Consider the following 22090-nt stretch of genomic DNA (forward strand, 5'->3'; position numbering starts at 1 on the left):
TAAAGAGAGAATCTTAAAAGCAGCAAGAGAAAAGGAGTGCCCATTAGACTATCAGCTGATTTCTCAAAAGAAACCTTATAGGCAAGAAGGGTCTGGAAAGAAGTATTCCAAGTCATGAAAGGCAAGGGCCCAAATCCAAGATTACTCTATCCAGCAAAGCTATCATTTAGAAGGGAAGGGCAGATAAGGTGCTTCCCAGATAAGGTCAAGTTAAAGGAGTTCATCAGCACCAAGCTATTGTTATATGAAATGTTAAAGGGACTTATCTAAGAAAAATAAAAAGATAAAAATCTATGAACAATAAAATGACAACAAACTCACAGTTATCAACAACTGAACCTAAAAAAAAAAAACAAAAAAAAAAACCTAAGCAATAACTAGAACTGGAACAGAATCACAGAAATGGAGATCATATGGAGGGTTATCAGCAGGGGAGTAGTAGGGGGAGAAAGGGAGGAAAGGTACAGAGACTAAGTAGCATAAATGGTAGGTAGAAAATAGACAGGGGGAGGGTAAGAATAATATAGGAAATGTAGAAGCCGAAGAACTTATATGTATGACCCATGGACATGAACTAAGGGTGGGGGGAATGCTAGTGGGAGGCAGGGTGCAGAGTGGAGAGGACTAAATGGGAGAAAATGGGACAACTGCAATAGTATATCAATAAAATATACTAAAAAAATAAATAATAAAAAAATCTTTAAAAAAACCACTATGGTATATTTACACAATGGAATACTACACAGCAGAAAGAATGAGGAGCTTCTACCCTCTACGACAGCACCGATGGATCTGGAGAACATTATGCTTAAGTCAAACAAGGGAAGCGGTTAAAGAGAAATACCATATGATCTCACCTGTAAGTGAAACCTAATTAATAAAACAAAGAAGCAAAATACAACCAGAGACATTGAAACAAAGAACAATCTGACAGTAATCAGAGAGAAGGAGGTAGAGGGATAATAGGTAATAAAGGGGGAAGGGCCATCAAGGAACATGCATGAAGGACACATGGACAAAGCCAAAGGGGATGGGTTCGTGGGTGGGAGGCCGGGATGGGTAAGGTGGGGTGCGTGTGGTAGGGTGAAAAGGGAGACAAATGTACTTGAACAAGAATATATATATTATTAAAAAAAGAAAAAGTTCCCCCCAAAATAAAAACAAATGCAGGCAGTTAATGGACTCAGAAATAAAATCAACAAACAAAAGGAGTACTTTACCAAATAGCTTGAAACTTTTAAAAAGAAACAAAGAGAACTTCTGGAGATGAAGAACTCAATAAAAGAGATGAAGAAAGAACTAGCAAGCACAGGAAACAGAGCTGACCAGAGAGGGGAAAGAATTAGTGATGTCAAAGACAGAGATCTAGAAGTAATGCAGATGGACAGAGAGAGAGACTTGAGAGTACCAAAAAAAAAAAAAAAGAAAGAAAGAAAGAAAAAAATGAAAGAACTCTACCAGAACTTCTGACTCCATCGGAAAGTGCAATATAACAATAATGGGTGTTCCACAAGGAGAAAAGAGAAGGGAACAGAAAGCCTATTCAAAAAAACAGTTTAAGAGAACTTCCCAAACCTATGGAAAGAGCTGGATCCCAGAATCCAAGAAGCAAACAGAATACCTATTTATCTCAATCCAAAAGGCTTTCTGCAAGGCACATTATATTAAAACTGTCCAAAATTAATGACAAAGAAAGAAGTCTCAAGATAGCCAGGAGGAAAGAAAGACTGTAACACCTAAAGGAAATCTCATTAGATTATTAGTGGATTTTTCAGCAGAAAATCTACAAACTAGGAAAGAGTGGAATCCAATGTTCACACAGTTGAAAATAGAGAAATAACAAGCCAAGGATAATATATCCACAAAAACTGTCCATTAGCTATGAAGGATAAATAAAGATTTTTCCCACGCATACAGAAGTTGAGGAAATTTAGCACCACAAGACCTCCCTCCATTAGAGGAAATACTGAAGGGGGAAATTCCACCTCAAACAAAAAGACAAAAATATACAAAACTATGAGTAAAATAACTAACAAACAGAGAAGCAGGAAATTGCAACTTTTTTACAGGACAGGGTATTATAAACTTAAATATAACATAAAGGTTAAAGGAGGTAAAAACATTAAAAAAAGAAAACAAGCTAATGCAATTTGAAAATGAACACAGCATAAATGGATAATTTGTGACAACAAAAACATAAAAGAAGAGGGAGTGAAGCTCTGAATTCACAAAGGGTAATGGAGATAAGCTGACTTCAAAAGACTACCATATATATTAAATTTCGTTTTGTATAAACCTAATAATGGTAACCACACACAAAAGATCCAGAAGTGAGACAATAACATTAAAAAAGAAAAAACAGAGGGGGAAAAATCATAGAATACCACCAAACCAATATAACAGGCAGAAACACAAGGAAAAAGAAACAATGGAGACACAGAGCTACCAGAAAACAAAAAATAAAATGACTATAGGCAAGCCTCATACATCAATAATCACCCTAAATGTCAATGGACTGAACTCACCAATAACAAGGTACAGAGTAGCAGATTGAGTCAAAAAACAAAACCTAACCATATGCTGCCTTCAGGAGACACATCTCAGTTGCAAAAACAAATACAGACTCAAAGTGAAAGGGCAGAGAATAATTCTCCAAACAAATAGACATGTAGCCATAGTAATAATTGACAAACAGATTTCAAGATTAAAAAAGGTAACACTAGCCAAAGATGGACATTATATAATGATAAAGGGGACAAAACATCAAAAATAGGCAATACTTCTGAATATATATGCACCCAATGAGGGTGCACTGAAATATATAAAGCAACTACAACATAACTAAAGGGAGAAACTGACAAAAACACTATCATAGCTGGGGACCTTAATACTGGATTGACAGCTCCAAATACATCATCCAAACAGAAATCAATAAAGAAATACTGATCTTAAATGACACATTAGACCAAATAAACATAACTGGCATTTACAGAGCTTTTTATCCCGTAACACCAGATTATACAGTCTTCTCTAGTGCACATGGAACAGTCTCAAGGATAGACCATTACTGGATTGTAATGGGGGGCATTTCCTCCCAGGAAATGAAGAGGGGTGGAATAGAGCCAAAGACAACACAGGTGTGCATCACCTTGGCAGGAGGGACCTTCGGCACATGATACAGAAAAAAGAGGCATGCAGGCTGGAGCCAAAAACCAGGAAAGTGATTGGATGGGAGGAATATATCCTCCCATTGGTTCGATCACATGGGAGATTCTGGGAGACCCTTTAAAAAGAGAACAGGTAGGAACATTGTTCTCTTGAATTGTCCCCTCCTTCCTCAAGGCCAGGGGGCTGTGAGTTCCTGGGCCCCAGACAAGGGGACTGGGTGTCCTAGGAACATTCGAGGGTCCCCTCTCTAAGTACTCCAGGGCGATCGTGTAGTGCAGTGAGCCTGGATAACAAGGAAGGGGATGAGGCTCAGGTGGGCAGGCTTGGGGAGGCTTTGGCCAGCAGACTCAGGGGAGCAAGGGCTGGCAAACCCCATGCTCCTCCCCCAGGCAAGAAGCCGCTGCAGCTGCCACCTGCCCACGGCTCACTCCTCCGGGGGACTGGTGTGGGCATCAAGAAATTTACTGTCTATATTGGAGAGATCCAAGATGGTGGAAAAGTAAGTAGAAGCTACACTAACCACCTCCCAGGATCAATCTAGAATTACAACTAAACTGTAGAGAAATCATCGTGAATAACCAACTCGACACTAGCTGGAAAGAAACCTTACAACCACAGACAGACAGAAGAAAACCCTTCAGCACAACATGACTAGTACGGAGTGTGGAGGAGACCTGAGAGGGCTGGCTGGGCTCTGATGGGCGGCAGCTGAAGTGCCAGAGGAATTTTTCAGCAACTGGGGGATTCCCCATAAGAAGTGTGGGGTCTAAATGCCAAGCTGGGCTCTCCAGCCTACAGCACCAGAGTCAGAAAGGAACCCAGAACATCCAGCTATGAAAAGCAGCAGGGGTCATGTTGGCCAGGGAGAGACACCTAGAGATGCAGGGAGCCTTTTAAAGGGCCAAAGGACAAAATTGTATTTACAGCCACCTTCCCTGAGGGCCAGCAAAGGGAGGGCAGAGTGAACTAGAGACACTTGAGGAGAGTCTGGGACTGGTGGCTCTGGGGGGAGAACTGAGGGAACAGCTGCCAGGATCCATGTACTCAGTCATCCCCCACAATGCAGGGGCCATCCTTCTAAGGCAGAGCACACCTCACTGAATGATATCTCCAGAGGGGAAGCAATAGCCCCACCCACAAGAATTACTTTGCCCCACCCTTTGGTGCTTAAGCCTGACTACTAATTATAGATTGATTAGATTAACTGATTGGATTAGTGGCTGATTAATTCAACATCAGTTGGAAAACACAAAGCAGGCAAAAAGGGAAGACAAGAACTAGATGCCAAATGAATGAACAAGAGAATTTTCCAAAAGAACTAAATGAAATGGAAGTAAGCAAATTATCAGATAGAGAGTTTACAGTATGATTGTAAGGATACTCAACAGCATGAAAAAAGACACAGAAACCATAAAAAAGGACCAGTCAGAAATTAAGAATGCAATATCTGACATAAATAATACACTGGAAGGGAAAAACAGTAAGTTAGATAAAGCAGAGGAACACATCAGTGATTTGGAAGACAAGGTAGAAAAAAAATATTTGAGCAGAGCAGCAAAGAGAAAAGAGAATTACAGAGAATGAGGAGAGCTTAAGAAAACTTTGGAACAACATGATGCATAACAACACCGCATCATGAAAATACCAGAAGGAGAAGAGACTAAGCAAGGGATCGAGAACCTATTTGAAGAAATAATGACTGAAAACTTCCCTAATCTGGTGAAGGAAAAAGTCACACAAGTCCAGGAAGCTCAGTAACTCCCAAAAATGTTGAGCCCAAAGATGGGTACACCAAGACACATCATAATTAAAATGACAAGGCTTAAAGATAAGGAGAGAATCCTAAAGGCTAAAAGAGAAAAGCAGGTAGTTAACTACAAGGGAGTAACAATTAAACTGTCTAATTGTTAGACAGAAACATTACAAGACAAACGGAATGGTGTGAAATATTCAAGGTGATGAAAAGCATGGACCTACAAACAAGGCTACTTTACCCAGCAAGGCTATCATTTAAAATCAAGCAAGAAATAAGGAGCTTTCCAGACAAGAAAAAGCTAAGAGTTTGTTAACATCAAACGAATACTGCAATGAATGTTAAAGAGCTTGCTTTAAGAAGGAAAAAACGAGAAAGGAAAATAAACCAGAGAAAATCAGTCTAACAATAAAGTGGTACTACATACGTATTCAACATCTGTCAATAATCATCTTAAATATATAAAGAAACAGTCAACCAGAACAACCTGACCGGTAAGAACCTGCAGCAAGATGCCCAGCAGGCTGAGAGAAACCCGGGTGAGGTGGCAGAGCATGTGGGGAGGGCTGGCTGAACGGGAAACAGACTCAAGAGTTCACTGTGGATTAGGGAAGTTCCCAAGGTGAGAGAAACTCCCAGTCTCACACAAGTTAGTTGGAAAATGGGGCTAGAGTGAATCAGGCCAGCTGCACTGTTCACTCTCTGGCCCCTCCCCCACAAGGAGTGATGCAGTGCAGGAGGGAGGGTTGCCCTGTCCTGGTGAACACCTAAGGCCCCACCCCCTTACAACTTAGCAGGTGCACCAAGACAAAGAAATATGGCCCAAATGAAAGAACACAGCAAAGCTTCAGAAAGAGAGCTAAGCCCTGAGGAGATAGCCAACCATCTCCTGGAGAATTTATAGTCCTGGTAATCAAAATGCTAACAGAACAGATTGAACTTGGTTGAAAAATGAAAGAACAAATGAAAGATACCCAAAATGAAATAAAGCAAAATATTCAGGGAACCAACAGTGATAGGAAGGAAACCAGGACTCAAATCAAGGGTTTGGAGCAGAAAGAAAGAAACATTCAACCAGAACAAAATGAAGAAACAAGAATTCAAAAAAATGAGGAGAGGCTGAGGAATCTCTGGGACAACCTGAAACGTTCCAATATCCTAATTACAGGGGTGCCAGAAGGAGAAGAGGAAGACAAAGAAATTGAAAACTTATTTGAAAACATAATAAAGGAGAACTTCCCCAATCTGGCAAAGGAAATGGACTTCCAGGAAGTCCAGGAAGCCCACAGAGTCCCAAAGAAGTGGGACCCAAAGAGGAACACACCAAGACACATCATCATAAGTTACCCAAGATTAAAGATAAGGAGAGAATCTTAGAAGCAGCAAGAGAAAAGGAGACAGTTACCTACAAAAGAGTGCCCATTAGACTATCAGCTGATTTCTCAAAAGAAACCTTATAGGCAAGAAGGGGCTGGAAAGAAGTATTCCAAGTCATGAAAGGCAAGGACCTACATCCAAGATTACTCTATCCAGCAAAGCTTTCATTTAGAATGGAAGAGCAGATAAAGTGCTTCCCAGATAAGGTCAAGTTAAAGGAGTTCATCATCACCAAGCCATAATTATATGAAAGGTTAAAGGTACTTATTTAAGAAAAAGAAGATCAAAAATATGAACAGTAAAATGACAACAAACTCACAACTATCAACAAATGAACTTAAAAGAAAAGACAGTGAAAACAAAAACTAAGCAAACAACTAGAACAGGAACAGAATCAGAGAAATAGACATCACATGGAGAAAAACATACAATTCTTCCACAAATCAATCAGGAAAAATCAGAGAATCTGAAGATAGACTACACCTAACGAAACTGAAGTAGTAATCAAAAAACTCCCAACAAACAAAGCCCTGTACCAGATGGCTCCACAGGTGAATTTTATCAAACCAAGAAGAAATTAACACCTCTGCTTTTCAAACTATTTCATAATATTCAAGAGGAGGGAAGGCTCCCAAATTCATTTTACGAGGTCAGCATTATCCTAAATCAAAAACCAGATAAAGACACTACAAAGAAAGAAAATTATAAGTCAATATCACTGATGAACATAGATGCCAAAATCCTCAACAAAATATTAGCTAACTGAATGCAGCAATGCATCAAAAAGATCATACACCATGATCAAGTGGGATTTATTCCAGAAATTCAAGGATGATACAACATTCACAAATCAATAAGTGTGATTCACCACATAAACAAAAGGAAGGATAAAAATCACAGGATTATATCAATGAATTCAGAAAAAGCTTTTCATAAAATCCAGACCTATATATGATAAAAACTCTCAGCAAACTGGGAATAGAGGGAACATCCTAAACATCATGAAGGCCATACATGTCAAACCCACTGCCAGCATCATACTCAATGGGCAAAAACTACAAGTGAGTTCCCCTTAAGATCACAAACAAGACAGGGATGTCCACTTTCACCTCTTATTCAACATAGCAATGGAAGTCCTACCCACAACGACCAGACAAGTAGAAGAAATAAAAGTCATCCAAATTGGGAAAGAAGAAGTAAAACTGTCTTTATTTGCAGATGACATGATACTGTACATAGAGAACCCCAAACATTCCACCAAGAAGCTACTAGAACTGATAAATGAACTCAGCAAAGTAGCAGGATATAAAATTAATATCCAAAAATCCACTGCATTTTTATAGGCCAATAACAAACTAATGGAAAGGAAAATTAAGAAAACAATCCCATTCAAAATTGCTTAAAAAAGAATAAAATACCTAGGAATAAACCAAATCAAGGGTGTTAAAGACCTGTACTTGGAAAACTATAAGACACTGAAGAAAGAAATTAAAGATGCAAATAAGTGGAAGCACATACCTTCATGGATGGGACAAATTAACATCATTAAAATGTCCATACTACCCAAATCAATCTATAGATTCAACACAATTCCCATCAAGATTCCAATCACATACTTCACAGAACTAGACCAAATATTTCAAAAATTTGGATGAAACCAGAAAAGGCCCCACACAGCAACAGCAATACTGAGAAAGAAGAACGAAGTTGGAGGAATCACACTACCTAATATCAAACTATACTACAAGGGCATAGTAATCACAACAGCCTGGTACTGGCATAAAAACAGACACATAGATCTTTGGAGCAGAATAGAAAGCCCAGAAATAAACCCATAACTTTACAGTCAATAAATATTTGACAGAGGAATCAGGTACATACAATGGGCTAAAGTTAGTTTATTCAATAAATGGTGTTGGGAAAACTGGACAGACACATGCAGAAAAATGAAACTAGACCACCTTCTTGTACCACACACAATAATTAATTCAAAATGGATCAAAGACTTAAATATTAAGACCCCAAACCATAAAAATCCTAGAAAAAAACATAGGCAGCAAAATCTTGAACACAGTTCTTACAAATTTTTTATTGGATGTATCTCCCCAGACAAGGGAAAGAAAAGCAAAAATAAACACCTGGGAGTACATCGAAGTAAAAAAGTTTTGCACAGCAAAGGGTATCATTAACAAAACAAAAAGACAACCTACGGAATGGTGGAACATACACACCAATACATCTGATAAGGGGTTAATATCCAAAATTGATAAAGTACTTACAACATTCAACACCAAAAAACTATGCAATTAAAAAATGGGCTAAGGACCTGAATGGACACTTCTCCAAAGAGGACATGCAGATGGTCGACAGACATATGAAAATATGCTCCATGTCACTAATCATCAGAGAAATGCAAATGAAAACCACAATGAAATGCCATCTCATACCTGTCAGAATGGCTATCATCAATAAATCAAAAAACAAGGGCTGGTGAGGATGTGAGAAAGGGGAACCCTTTTGCACTGTTGGTAGGAATGCAGATTGGTGCAGTCACTGTGGAAACAGTATGGAAATACCTCGAAAAATTAAAAGTGGATCTACCTTTTGACCTAGAATTCCCACTTCTGGGAATATATCCAAAGGAACCCAAAACACTAATTTGAAAGAACTTAAGCACCCCTATGTTCATTGCAGCATTATTTACAATTGCCAAGATACGGAAGCAGCCAAGTGTCCATCAATAGATGAGTGGATAAAACAACTGTGGGACATTTACACAATGGAATTCTACTCAGCCATGAAAAAGAAGAAAATATTACCCTTTGCAAGAGTATGGATGGACCTTGAGAATATCATGATAACTGAATTAAGCCAGTCAGAGAAAGACAAATACCATATGATTTCACTCATATGTGGAATCTAATGAACAAACTGAACTAACAAGCAAAACAGAGACAGACTCATAGATAAAGAACAGACGACAACTAGTGGGGGTGGTGGATGGTGGTGGATGGTGGTGAAGGGATTGAGCAAAAAGGAAAAAGGACTCATGAATATGGACAGCAGTGTGGTGACTGCTGGGGGAAGGGGGGTATAAGAGGACTAAATGGTAATGGGAAGAAATATAATAAAGATTATATACTTAAGAAAAAAGAATTTAGATTATGCCCTGGCCAGTGTGGCTCAGCTGGTGGGAGTGTCATCTGTAGGCCACAAGGCTGTAGGTTCGATTTCCAGTCAGAGCACCTACCCAGGTTGCACGTTCCATCCCCAGTCTGAGTATTTACAAGAAGGCAACCAATTGATGTTTCTCTCTCACACTGATGTTTCTCTCTCTCTCTAAGCAATGAAAAAATGTATTTGAAGATTTAAAAAAAAAGGAAATCTACTGTCTATATCTTTAAGTAAATAAAAATTCCACTTTCCTTTCTACCAGAATCTGTCTCCAGAGTTATTGCCTATGGGCAGCAGGTGGTTACAGGAACACAGAACTAGCCTCAACAAAATTAAGAAGGCTGAAATCATACCAAGCACATTCTCTGACCACATGCTTTTTTTTTTTCTAATCCTCAATAGAGGATAAGTTTATTGATTTTTAGAGAGAGAAAGAGAAGGGAGAGAAACACTGATTTGGGAGAGAAACATCAATTGGTTGCCTCCAATACACACCCCAACCAGGGATCAAACCTATAACCTAGGTACATGCCCTGACCAAGGATCAAATCTGCAACATTTTGGTGTGTGGAATGATGTTCCAACCAACTGAGCCACTAGGTCAGGACACAATGCTTTGAAATTGGAAATCAACTGCAAAAGAAAACAGGGGAAAACCAAAAATACATGGAGACTAAACAGCATGCAATTAAAACATGAATAGGTCAAAGAAAAAAACAGAAGGAGTGATCAAAAGATACTTAGAGACAACTGAGAATGACAACAAGACTATCAAAACCTTTTGGATGCAGTGAAAGCAGCAATAAGAGGGAAGTTTATATCATTACAGGCCTATCTCAAGCAACAAAAAATATCCCAAATAAACAACATAATATCACATCTTAAAGAAGTAGGGGAAAAAAGAACAAATGCAATGCAAAGCCAGCAGAAGAAAGAAAATAATAAAAATTAGAGCAGAATTAAATGAAATAGAGAACAAAGAGGTTATACAAAAATATAATACCAAAAAAACCCTGGTTCTTTGAAAACATTAATAAAATTGACAGCCCTCTGGCTAGACACACTACAGAAAAAAGAGAAAAGAACCAAACAAAATCCCAAATGAAAGACAAGTTAGGAAGGACACTACAAAAATACAAAAGATCCTAAAAGACTAACATGAAACATAGTATGTTACCAAATTAAATAACCTAGAAGAAACAGGTTCTTAGAAATACAGGGTCTGGCACAAATAACATCCCTTTTTTATTACAAAATCTCTTATTACAAAATCGTAAGGGATATATAATTCCATAACACAACAGTACACACTCAAGCACACCATATTACATTTTAAGTGAAATGTTCAAATTAAGACTATAAATTATTACACCCATATTATTACCCTACTAACCACACTCAAGCAGGCCTTACTTCTCCCAGACCTTGTATATAACCTTCCTAGACTAAACTACGAAGAACTGGTAAATCTAGATATAGTGATCAACAGTAAGGAAATTAAAGAAACTGGCAAAAACCTCCCAAAAAAGAAAAGTCCAGGATCAGATGGCTTTACTAGTAAATTCTACCAAACATTTGAGGAAGATTTAATACCTAGCCTTCTCAAATTCTTCCAAAAAAACTCAGAAGAGGCAATATTTCCTAAGACATTTTATGAGGCCAAATTACCCCGATAACAAAACCTGGCAAGGATAACACAAAAAAGAACACTACAGAACAATATCTCTGATGAACACAAATGCAAAAATCTTAAACAAAACACTAGCAAATCAAGTATCACACATTAAAGAGATAATACATCATGATAAAGTCAGGTTCATTCCAGGGATAAAAGGACAGTGCAATATACAAATTTATTAATATGATATACCACATTAACAAAATAAAGGATTAAGATCATATGATCATATAATAGATGCAGAAAAAGCATTTGGCAAGATACAACATCCATTTGATTAAAACGCTAATCAAAATAGGTATAGAAGTACCTCAACATATAAAGGCCATATATGACAAACAGTTAATATCATATTCAATAATGAAAAATGGAAAGTTTTTCTCTAAGTTTAAGAACAAGACAAGAATGACCATTCTTATCACTATTATTCAACATAGTACTGCAAGTCCTAGCCAAAGCAATCAGACAAGAGAAAGAAATAAAAGACCATCAAATTGGGAATGAAGAAGTAAAATTGTCACTTTTTGCAGATGACATGATTCTTTATACAAAACCCCTAAAGATTCCACCAAAAAATCTATTCGAAAAATAAACAAATACAGTTAATGCTGCAGGATACAAATTCAATGTATAAAAATCCACTATGTTCCTATACGCTAACAATTAAATTCCAAGAAAAAAATGAAATTTATTTTGCAATTGCAACAAAAAATAAAATACTTAACAAATAACAATAACTTAATAAAGGAAGTGAAGAACCTATACACTGAAAACTACAAGACATTATTTTTAAAAATTGACGAAGAAACAAGAAATGAAAAGATATTCCATGTTCATGGATTGGAAGAATCAACATAGTTAAAATGCACATATTACCCAAGGTAATATATATGTTTAATATAATCCTCATCAAAATCCCAATGGTATTTTTTTTGTTTACTTATTCATTTATTTATTTTAAACAAAAGTCAAGTTTATTTCTTGCATTTGAAGTACTCCTCAATGATATTCTTTGCCTGAGACTCTTTGCCATAGTCCTTAACTACTATACAACTGCAACCAACCACTTCACCAGGTTTTCCCTCTGTTGATTTTACAAAGGCTCACTAATTCCTCTAGTTCAGGGGTATCAAAACTCATTTTTACCTAAGGCCACATTAGCCTCACAGTTGCCTTCAAAGGGCTGAATGTAATTTCAACTCCTTAACAGTTAAGGAATAGTTACATTTATATAGTTCTAAAATTATGTTGGCCCTTTGAAGGCAACCAGGAGGCTGATGTGACCCCTGGTGAAAATGAGTTTGACATCCCTGCCCTAGTTTCTTATTGTCATCAACCTTAATTAGCTTCATTTGGTGTTCAGCACAAAGAGCTCCATCACCTTGACATACATAGGCTCATCACAGTTGGATGCAAGCACACAAAAGTGAACTTGGTACCTAAGGCTTTGGCAGCTTCAGGAATTCCATGCACTAGGCACTGTGGATGAGTGTGGTCTTCAGCAACTCTTGTAAAGGAGTATTACACCTCCAGCAGCAATGCCTTCCTCAGTCATGTAGGTGGGTTATGCAAAGAGTTGAATCTTGAACACACCCAAGCCTTGTCTCTCATACAACTCCATGGCTGCAGGCAAAGAGCCCCAATGGCATTTTTTAAAGCAATAGATCAAAATATCATCAGCTCTATTTGAAACCACACAACACCCTGAACAGCCAAAGCAATCCTGAAGGAAAAAAAAAACCAAAAACCAGAAATATCATACTTCCTAACTTCAATTTACACTACAAAGTGACAAAAATCAAAACAATGTTATTGGCAAAAAAAACAGAAACAGATACCAAAGTAACAGAACTCAGAGGCTAGAAATAAACCTACATGTACATGGGCAAATACTTTTTGACAAAAAAGCCAAAAACATAAAATGGAGAAAAGAAAGCTTCTTCAACAAATGATGCTGGGAAAATTAGAAAGACAAATACAAAAATATAAAACAAGGCTACTATTTGTCACTATACACAAAAATTCTGAATCAAAGACCTAAATATAAGACCTAAAACAATAAATTAGACAGAAGAAACCATAGGTACTCAACTTATGGACCTTCCATTCAGAGAGAATTTTATTAATTTAACCTCAAAAGCAAGGGAAGTAAAAGCAAATGAATGAGACTACATCAAACTAAAAAGCTTCTGCACAGCAAAAGAAACTCTCAGCAAAACAACAACGCAAACAACCAAAAGGGAGAAGACACTTGCAAACACCCCCTTCGATGGGGGTTAATATCTAAAAAAATCACTTATACAAGTCAACAACATAACACCCAATCCCATTAAAAAATGGATATACAGATGGCCAACAGGTATATGAAAAAATGTTCAAAGTTTAACCAGCTTACCTTTGATTAGATAAATCAAAATTATGTAACATGGAAAAATATTTCAATTCAAAATGTTCCCATTTCAAAAATTATTTACAGTTTCTATTATTAGTAAATAAAACCTACATGACATGAATTAAAAATGTGAGAAAAAATAATAAAAAATGTAAAAATATATTGTATATAAAGTATCTTTCTTTCAGAGGCTTACTAACTTAGCAAAAGCATACTGGCAGTTTCTTATAAAACTGAAAACACACTTATCAAATAATTCAACCATCACACTCTTAGGCACTTATCTCAGAGAAATAAAAATTTATGTTCAGGCCCTGGCTGGTGTGGCTCAGTAGATTGAGCACCGGCCTGTGAACCAAAGGGTTGCCAGTTCAGTTCCGAGTCAGGGCACATGCCTGGGTTGTGGGCTAGATCCCCAGTAGGGGGTGTGCAAGAGGCAACCACACATTGATGTTTCTCTCCCTCTCTCCTTCCATTACTCTCTCTCTAAAAATAAATAATCTTTTAAAAAAGCCAACTGCAGAAGAACACATATATTAAAAAAAAAAAAAAGAACTTACATTCATGCAAAAACCTGCATGATAGTATATACACAGTAGATCTGTTGTAACAGCCAAAAACTGGAAACAACCCTAATGTCCTGAAATGTGACTATGGTTAAACAAATACATCTACATCATGAAATACTACTCAGCAATAAAAAGTAACAAAGTAATGGTGTATTTAAAGGAATTATGCTGAGTGAGAAAAGCCAAGGTAAAATGTAAATAAGCTTTTATGTCAATTTCCTGATTTTGATATTGTATTATATTTATTTAAGCAATCAACATCAGGGAAAGTGGAATGAAGCATGCATACAACCTCCCTGTACATTTTTTCATAATTTCTTGTGAATCTATCATTATTTCAAACTAAAGTGTTACAAAAAAGATATACGGACATTTTCTCAAAAAGAATGATGCCCTTTTCTCCAACAGTACTATGAAAGTAGTATTTTTACCTATTGCCAATGGCATACTAACTTGCTAGTCTGCAGAGAATGATTTTATAGCATAAATCCATGGCCACAAAATTGTGTGCCCTTTGACCTAGTCTTATAATTTCTGGATATCACCTAAAAAAACAGTATCAAACTTGGAAAAGCATACAGTTTCAGTCAATGATAGACCACATATATGACTGTGATCCCATAAGATTATAATGGAGCCAAAATTTTCTTATCACCTAATGACATCATAGTGTAGCACAACACACACTCACGTGTTTGCGTTGAAGTGTAAATAAACCTACTGCACTGCCATTCATATGAAAGTATAGCACACAAATTATGTATAGTACATAATATTTAGTAATAAACTACAGTACTGTTTTATGTATTTATTATACTATATTTTTTATGATTATTTCAGAGTGTACTCTACTTATAAAAAAAATGCTGTAAACACAGCCAGTAGCCTCATACATCTCGTGTTTACCACATCTCTTGATCTCTTGTACCTGTTTTGTACAGCCACATGCTGCACAGGCTTGTAACCTAAGAGCAATAGGCTATACCATATAGCCTAGGTGTACAGTAGGGTGTATCATCCAGGTTTGTGTAAGTGCAAAACATCAATGATGTTCACACAAAGATGAAATCGCCTAATGATGCATTTCTCACAGAGTTATATCCACTGTTAAGTGGCACATAACTATACATGTATGTCTATGTTTATACGTATAAACTAGATACAACGTAGATGTCTGAGAATATGGAATCATTAAATCCTCAAAAACTAGTCATAAAATATGCAGCTATTAATAATCTTGATAATGGTATAACAATATAAGAAAAAAAGAATAAAGCAAAATTCAAAATTAGTTCCTAAAACATGCCTATTATAACAGGCAATACTTTTCACAAAAATAAAAGATGATAATTGTGTTGGTGTGATAGAATTATGGGTATTTTTCTTAAACTTTTTATAGTTGTCATATTTTCATAGTTAAAGAAATAAGTATACTTTTACCTTATCCCAGAAATCAACCAAAGCTGTAAAGTCCCATTTCTTAGAATATGCCACATTGTATTTCAGAATAGCATCCTATGAAAAAAGCATAAACAAAATCCTTATGATAGTCAAGTGAATTATCTATGAATAGCCTGTATGCTTTATGAACTACTTATAGTAAATTTTTAAATGATGGACAAACTTCCTCCTACTGTTAACTACTCCACGTCAGTAGCTATGAACAAATACAATGCATACTAATTTATTATTCACTTAAGAAATATGAGATTAGATAGGTCAATAGGGGAAAAACATCATAATTATTCCAAAGCATGCATTCTAAACAGAGGTGATGCAATCCTAGTAGACATAAATTGGATATTGGGGATTAAAAAAATTAAATATTATGATTTCTGGCCATCAAAACAGTCACACTATATATACAGACATACACTATACTTGTAGCATTAAAATTTCAAGGGGAGAGTAAATTAGGGAAAAAATGTCTAAAAAGGATCCCTGGTGGAGAGGGCAATAATAAAAAAATGATTGAGATACACTGCCCTAAAACATAAAACAATATTTTCTCCTTTATTATCAGCTATTTTTATAAGCTACATATTAATGGTTATCTTCTCCCAGCAGTTCACATAAGCTACATACTACTTATGTAGAATGAAGAGTCAAAACAGTATGCCATCTACTAAAATTACTGTCTGAATAGGCAGTACTTTATACCTGGTGCCAATTATTAAAAATAGACAACAGGTCCCAAAATGGAGTCATTTATGCTGAGCGCCACATCATCAAATCAAAACTTATTTAGTTTTGGCTCTCCCAAAAACAGAATCTTAAATCAGTCAATCAGGAATCACCTGGTTGGCGCTAGTGTGGTCATCTGCCTGATAGACCCTTGTCATTCCCTAAAGGAAAGTAACCTGCACTTTTTACTAATATAACTTCCTTGTTCCCGTTCCTTTATCCTTATAAATGTCCTTATTTTGTATAGCTTCTTGGAGTTCCTTTCTATCTGTTGGGTGGGATGCTACCCAAATTCATGAATTGGTGAATAAAGCCAATAAGATCTTTAAAATTTACTCAGTTGAATTTTGGTTTTTTAATACCAGAGGGGGCTACACTTCAAATAATCTATTAGTTATGCAGAAAGAACTATTATTTACAATTATATCTTACCTCATCCTTTTAAATTTCTCTTTTGATTATATTTTATATTAATAAAGTAATAAATATGTAGAACTTATAAGCTGTTAATACTCATAATACACACCCCAAAATTTTTTTACTGAAGGCATATGTAAATCTGAAAAACACTGTGTTAGATTATTACTATAAATTTCCAAATTCCTTTATCATTAAAGAGGTTTAAAAAAATTAACACTCTGCCCAAGATCTTCCTGAAAAACACTTCATGCCATATAAATAATCATCAAGCATCTATCTAGGTTAAAAAAGGAGCCAACAGAATGTGTATTATTTACTTGGAACCAGGGGATATTCAAGTTCCTAGACATACTATAAGTATAAAGAATTTATATTTAATTTAATGTTTGTACATATGTAATTAACATTATACTAAAAATAAATAAACTCTGGCAGACCCTGAGCAGACCCTGAGAAGTTCTTTCATTTAAAAGGATTACACTACAAGATCAAAAAACACTGCACCTAAGGGATAAAATTTTCAAAATACATTATGGCACAACATTATCAATGTATTTTCATGTTAAGGAAAAAAAAACAGGAGCTACAGAAATAGACAGTTTAAGAATAACTTGTAAGAATAAATGCAAAAACAGTATAAAATCTGAGAAACTATACACAACAAATTAAGCCTCTCAAAGACAATGAAACCCATTTTCACAGAAGTACAGAAATATCTGTTACTGTTTGTAGCTATAAAAACTTAAAAGTTTACATAGTGCCAAAAATAAACATATACTTACCCATATTTTAGCTATTAGAAAAGCAATCTAATGACTAGATAGACTGCCCTCACAGTCCTAAATAAAATATTTAAAAAATCAAAAAGTAAATTACTGCCAAAATATTAAATTAATAAATTATTAAACTGCTAGAAGCTATATCAAAAGCAATAAAAAAAAGGAATGTTTAATGTATAATTTAATCATTAGGAAACTCGGCTTTCCTTTGGGCAAATATTACTAAAGTCATAATTCTTTCCTCATTTACTTTTAAAGACATTTCAGAAACATGATAATTCTAAAACAAAAGAGAAGCTTGAATGGAAGGAAATTGGATGGGGAATAAAGAAACAGAGGTCTAATTTCTGGTTCTCCAAATTATTCTGTGTGGCTTCAGGCAAGTCATTTACAGTTCTTAATACTTCTACTCATTTCTCAGTGATGAAATGGAAACCAAGAATGTCTCTAAATAGAGTTCCTCAGGAAGCAAGCACATTGCAAATAAACGATGCTGTTAACGGAGTCCATTAAAGATTTTAAAAAAAAAAGTCTTTCAGGGAGGAGACACAGGGACCATCTCTAAGAGCTACACGTAAGAGGCAAGAATAGCAAAAAAAAACATACCTTTAGATTTTGGGGTCGTGTGAATTTGTTGAGAAGTGCAGTCTGAATGAGCTCCCACCTGCTCCCTGCAGTTCGTTCACCATTCTTTGAGAAAATGGAAAAACAAATAAGCAAACTAAGTTTTTTTTTTTTTCACTATAGAAGCAGGAGTCAAACAAGAATGTACTAAACTATCAGAAACTAAAAGAAAATCAGTTTTGTTTTTACCTCATCTTCCACAGGGTACAAGTTTTGTTCTGAACAAGGCATCTTTACATGCTTGTTGTCCCACAAGTCTTTAAAATGTGTTGGAAAAGGTTTAGGAACTTCTCCTGCTCGCAAAAGATCTACCTGAAATAGAAATTAACAAGAACTGTAAGTATATAAAAACTCCATGTATCATTTACAAAAGAATAAAGCAGCCAAACACTATAAAAAACACACCAGCTCCTCTGCATTAGCAGAAATCTTATTCAGCTGTTTCCATTCCTTACCTCCATTTAATCAGTTTCCTAAACACCAAGTCCTGGGCATTCTATCTTCATCCAATCTAGGCCCCTGATCCTCATTATTCCTTGCCTGAATTTCTGCCAACAGTCTTCTATTTCTCTAATTCCAACTATACCCAACATTCATCCCCCATAAACACCCCATGCTCACTTGGGAATGATACTATCTTTCTCAAGTATTTCCAGGCTTCTAATCTTAAAATGGCTCCCCTCTGCCTATACTCTGATTCCAAATGATGTTCCCTGTTGTTAACATCCTCTCTTACCCAAACACCATCTGGTTCAACATCTATTCTGACCTCTAACACTCAACCCAATTTTCATTTCCTCTAGGAAGCCTTCAAAAAAATTTTAAAGGTAGGTAGTTTATTCCCCCTTGTTTTATTAGATCATGATCACACTAGAGCACACTCTTTTTTCCTTCCCCAGCTAGACTCTAAACTTCTTGAGAATAATAACCATATTAACTTTGTATTCTGAATATTTACTACAGAGCATGGCATGTGTGTTTTTATATGTATAGCATATACATATATGTAAACATACACATTTATATATATGCATATGCTATTTATAATAAACATTCAATAAATGTCTGAGGAAGAAGATATTTTAAAACACAAAGTTTTACATTTTGCATATTCTTAACATTTTATATAAATGGATTAATACAATATATGGTCTTTTGTGTCTGGCCTCTTTCACTTACCATAATGTTTTCAACATTCACCCATGTTGTAGCACGAATCAGTATTTCATTGCAGATAATCAAATAATCACAAAAATAAATATAAAATTTGAACTGTAATATGTTGTAAATGAGAGGTTTGTGGTGTTAAAAAAATCTATTCTAGCCCTGGCTGCTGTAGCTCAGTTGGTTGAAGCATCTTCCCTTAGACCAAAAGGTCATGGGTTCAATTCTTGGTCAGGGCACATACCCAGGTTGCAGGTTCAATCCTCAGTCAGGGTATATTACAAAAAGTAATCAACCAATGTTTCTTTCTCACATTGATGTTCCCTCTCTCTCTCTCATTCTCTCTCTCTCTTCTCTCTCACTTCCCTCTCTTTCCCTTTCTCTTTCTCTTAAAGCAATGGAAAAAAAGTCCTTGGGTGAGGATTCAAAAATAATAAATCTATTCTAGACAATTTTAGCTTAACTTATGTGTGTAGAGAAGGCTTCCTTGTGGAAGTGGCAATTGAGCTGAACTCCGAAAGATGAAAAAAAGTTAACCAGTGACTTCTGGCCAAGATGGAGGCATAGATAGACACACTGCCTCCTCTCAAACAACCAAAACAAGGACAACAACAAATTTAAAAACAAAAAACAACCAGAACTGACAGAAAATCGAACTGTATGGAAGTCTGACAACCAAGGAGTTAAAGAAGAAACATTCATCCAGACCGGTAGGAGGGGTGGAGATGGGCAGCCAGGTGGAAAGGACTCTCAGGCAAGGCAGAAGCTGGAGGACCTGGCGAGGTGGTGGCCAGCAGACGGGGTAGTCCCACATTTGTGTGCAAATAAACCAGGAGGAACAACTGGGGAGCGAGACAGACCACACAACCCAGGGTTCCAATACCAGGAAATAAAGCCTCAAAGCCTCTGACTGAAAACACCTGTGGGGGTTGAGGCAGCAGCAGGCGAAACTCCCAGCCTCACAAGAGAGTTCGTTGGAGAGACCCAGAGGATCCTAAAACATACAAAAATCCACCAACCGGGAATCAGCACCAGAAGGGTCCAATTTCCTTGTGAGTAGTGGGGGAACTAACTGGAAACCAGCCAAGAGCAAAGCAAGCGGCACTGTTCCCGCTCAGACTCCTCCCCCACATACAGCATCACAACCCAGCAAGGTGGGTTGCCCCACCCTGGTCCCTTACTATCTAAAAGGCACGCTGAGACAAAAAGAAAAAAAAAAGGCCCAAATAAAAGAACAGTTCAAAGCTCCAGAAAAACAACAACTTACAACTAAGTGACGAAAAGATAGCCAACCTATCAGATGCAGAGTTCAAAACACTGGTTATCAGGATGCTCCAGGAACTCACCAGGAACTTCAACAGCATAAAAAAGACCCAGGCAGCAATGAAGGTCGCATTATGTGAAATGAAGAATCTACAGGGAACCGACAGTGACAGGAAGGAAACTAGGACTCAAATCAATGGTTTGGACCATAAAGAAAAAAACATTACACCAGAGAGAACCAAGATGGCGGCGTAGGTAGACACACTGCGCCTCCTCCCACAACCAGAACTGACAGAGAATCGAACAACCAGAACTGACAGAGAATCGAACAGCAAGGGGGACCAACACCAAGGAAATAGAAAATAAACATTCATCTAGACTGGTAGGAGGGGCGGAGACAGGCACCGGGGTAGAGAGGACTCGCGTGGCTGTGGCGGGACTGAGACTGGCGGAGTGTGGGACAAATGGCGCAGGCAGTCTGACCACTAGCAGACCCTGCGGCCCCACATTTGCACAGATAAACCCAGAGGGCCGGACTCAGAGTGGCGGAGAACGGGGCAGGCAGAGCAGCGGGTAGCACCCCATGGCACTACATTTGCCCACAGGTAAACCAGACGAACGGCAGGGAGCGAAGCAGACCGAGTAACCCAGGGCTCCAGCTCAGGGAAATAAAGCCTCAAACCTCTGATTGAAAAGGCCCGTGGGGGTTGGGGCAGCAGCGGGAGAGACTCCTAGCCTCACAGGAGAGGTTGTTGGAGAGATGCACAGGGGCCTAGAGTGTGCACAGGCCCACTTACTCGGGAACCAGCACCAGAGGGGCCCAGTTTGATTGTGGGTAGCGGAGTAAAAGATTGAAAGCCGGAGGAGAGTGAGGCGGGCGTCATTGCTCCCTCTCGGCCCCTCCCCCACATACAGCATCACAGAGCAGCAACCTGCATTACCCCACCCCGGTGAACACCTAAGGCTCCGCCCCTTAAAGTAACAGACGCACCAAGACAAAAAAAAAATGGCCCAAATGACAGAACACTTCAAAGCTCCAGAAAAAATACAACTAAGCGAGGAAGAGATAGCCAACCTATCAGATGCACAGTTCAAAGCACTGGTTATCAATATGCTCACAGACTTGGTTGAATCTATTCGAAAAACAGATGAAAAAATGAAGCCTATGCTAAGAGAAACAAAGGAAAATGTACAGGGAACCAATAGTGATGAGAAGGAAACTGGGAATCAAATCAACGGTGTGGACCAGAAGGAAGAAACAAACATCCAACCAGAAAAGAATGAAGAAACAAGAACTCGGAAAAAAGAGGAGAGGCTTAGGAACCTCCCGGACGCCTTGAAACGTTCCAACATCCGAATTATAGGGGTGCCAGAAGGAGAAGAGGAAGAACAAAAATTTGAAAACTTATTTGAACAAATAATGAAGGAGAACTTCCCTAATCTGGCAAAGGAAATAAGACTTCCGGGAAGTCCAGGAAGCTCAGAGAGTCCCAAAGAAGCTGGACCCAAGGAGGAACACAACAAGGCACATCATAATTACATTAC

General features: G+C 37.3%; 1 protein-coding gene and 1 pseudogene across 4 annotated transcripts in view; both read right to left on the reverse strand.

Annotated features, from left to right (window-relative positions):
* The window catches only part of PARG (poly(ADP-ribose) glycohydrolase), a 222384-nt gene that overhangs the window by 187674 nt on the left and 12620 nt on the right, over positions 1 to 22090 (reverse strand). For 3 of the 4 annotated variants that reach the window (XM_053922150.2, XM_053922151.1, XM_053922149.1), the window contains exons 5-7: positions 18308 to 18426; positions 18101 to 18184; positions 15552 to 15626 (exon numbers count right to left, since the gene is read on the reverse strand). In XM_053922150.2, the coding sequence (XP_053778125.1) occupies positions 15552 to 15626; positions 18101 to 18184; positions 18308 to 18426 (278 nt within the window). Of the gene's footprint in view, positions 1 to 15551; positions 15627 to 18100; positions 18185 to 18307; positions 18431 to 22090 lie in introns of all 4 variants that reach the window. The other variant, XM_071221242.1, reaches the window with a different exon arrangement.
* Positions 12087 to 13293, reverse strand: LOC112305575 (small ribosomal subunit protein eS12-like; annotated as a pseudogene).

This window comes from Desmodus rotundus, chromosome 4 (genome assembly GCF_022682495.2).
Source record: "Desmodus rotundus isolate HL8 chromosome 4, HLdesRot8A.1, whole genome shotgun sequence".
NCBI classification, from domain to species: domain Eukaryota; kingdom Metazoa; phylum Chordata; class Mammalia; order Chiroptera; family Phyllostomidae; genus Desmodus; species Desmodus rotundus.